Source organism: Sipha flava, unplaced genomic scaffold, assembly GCF_003268045.1.
Source record: "Sipha flava isolate LNK unplaced genomic scaffold, YSA_version1 283_pilon_pilon, whole genome shotgun sequence".
NCBI classification, from domain to species: Eukaryota; Metazoa; Arthropoda; class Insecta; order Hemiptera; family Aphididae; genus Sipha; species Sipha flava.
The window spans coordinates 220,718-221,559 of record NW_020272950.1 but is presented as its reverse complement, the minus strand read 5'-3'; the positions used below and the strand labels follow the sequence as shown (position 1 = coordinate 221,559).

At 25.8% G+C, this 842-nt stretch overlaps 1 protein-coding gene across 1 annotated transcript in view; it reads right to left on the bottom strand.

The window, feature by feature from the left end:
• The window catches only part of LOC112685601, a gene marked incomplete in the record, with an annotated part of 3,648 nt that overhangs the window by 449 nt on the left and 2,357 nt on the right, over nt 1–842 (bottom strand). Inside the window, 1 exon segment of the mRNA XM_025557529.1 lies at nt 493–842. This exon segment is cut by the window's right edge and continues 159 nt beyond it. Within this exon segment, the coding sequence (XP_025413314.1) occupies nt 493–690 (198 nt within the window).

The window sequence follows — 842 nt, the reverse complement described above, 5'->3', positions numbered from 1 at the left end:
AATATTTAAATTAATTGATTCTTCATTTGTAAAATATATCTGCCTTAAATTAAGAAGTGAAATACAATTAAAATAGATACAAATTATTTTATTAAGCTTTTTACAAACAATTTTTTGTATCCCTTCTAATGTTGTTTTTTTGATTTTTGAGTACATTTTAAATAAAATCAACTTTATTATCCGCATCAGTCTTAACTTATTTATCGGCCTTGAAAGTTTTATGTTTATGAGTAGCATTGTTCTTTTGATTTTTACATACAGCAGCGGTACATGATGATGCACTGCTTAAAATATTTGCATGATAATAATTACATTTTAGGCTTGATCTTATAACTTTTTTTTCAAGTTTAGTTTTTTGATTAGAAGTAATCTCTTTTTATGACCTATAGATCTATCAAAGTCTATTAATAATGCTTTGCTAGCATTATTTACATCAGTAGAGTTACGTTTCTGGTTAATTATTGTATTTTTTCCTTGCAGTTTAGTTTTTTGTTTAAGAGTAGAATCCTTTTCACGATCTTCAGATGGATTAACTTTAACCAAGGATGTACTGCCAGCAATAGTTCCATCAGTAATCTTTTTATTGTTTATTGTAACTTTTGCATTTGGTTTGATTTTTCGTTTAAGAGTAGAATTGTTTTGAGTAAAACTACTTTTCTGGTTAATTAATATAACTTTTTCTTCGGGCATGGTTTTTTTTGTAATAGTAGATTCCTTTTTACGATATTTAGATCTATCATTAATGATACTCTTTTGGATCTTCTTTTTTAATTTTTTCTCTCGTTTAGATTGAGTTTCATATTCTTTTATCAAACTTTTACATTGAAGATTTTCTTCAGGCT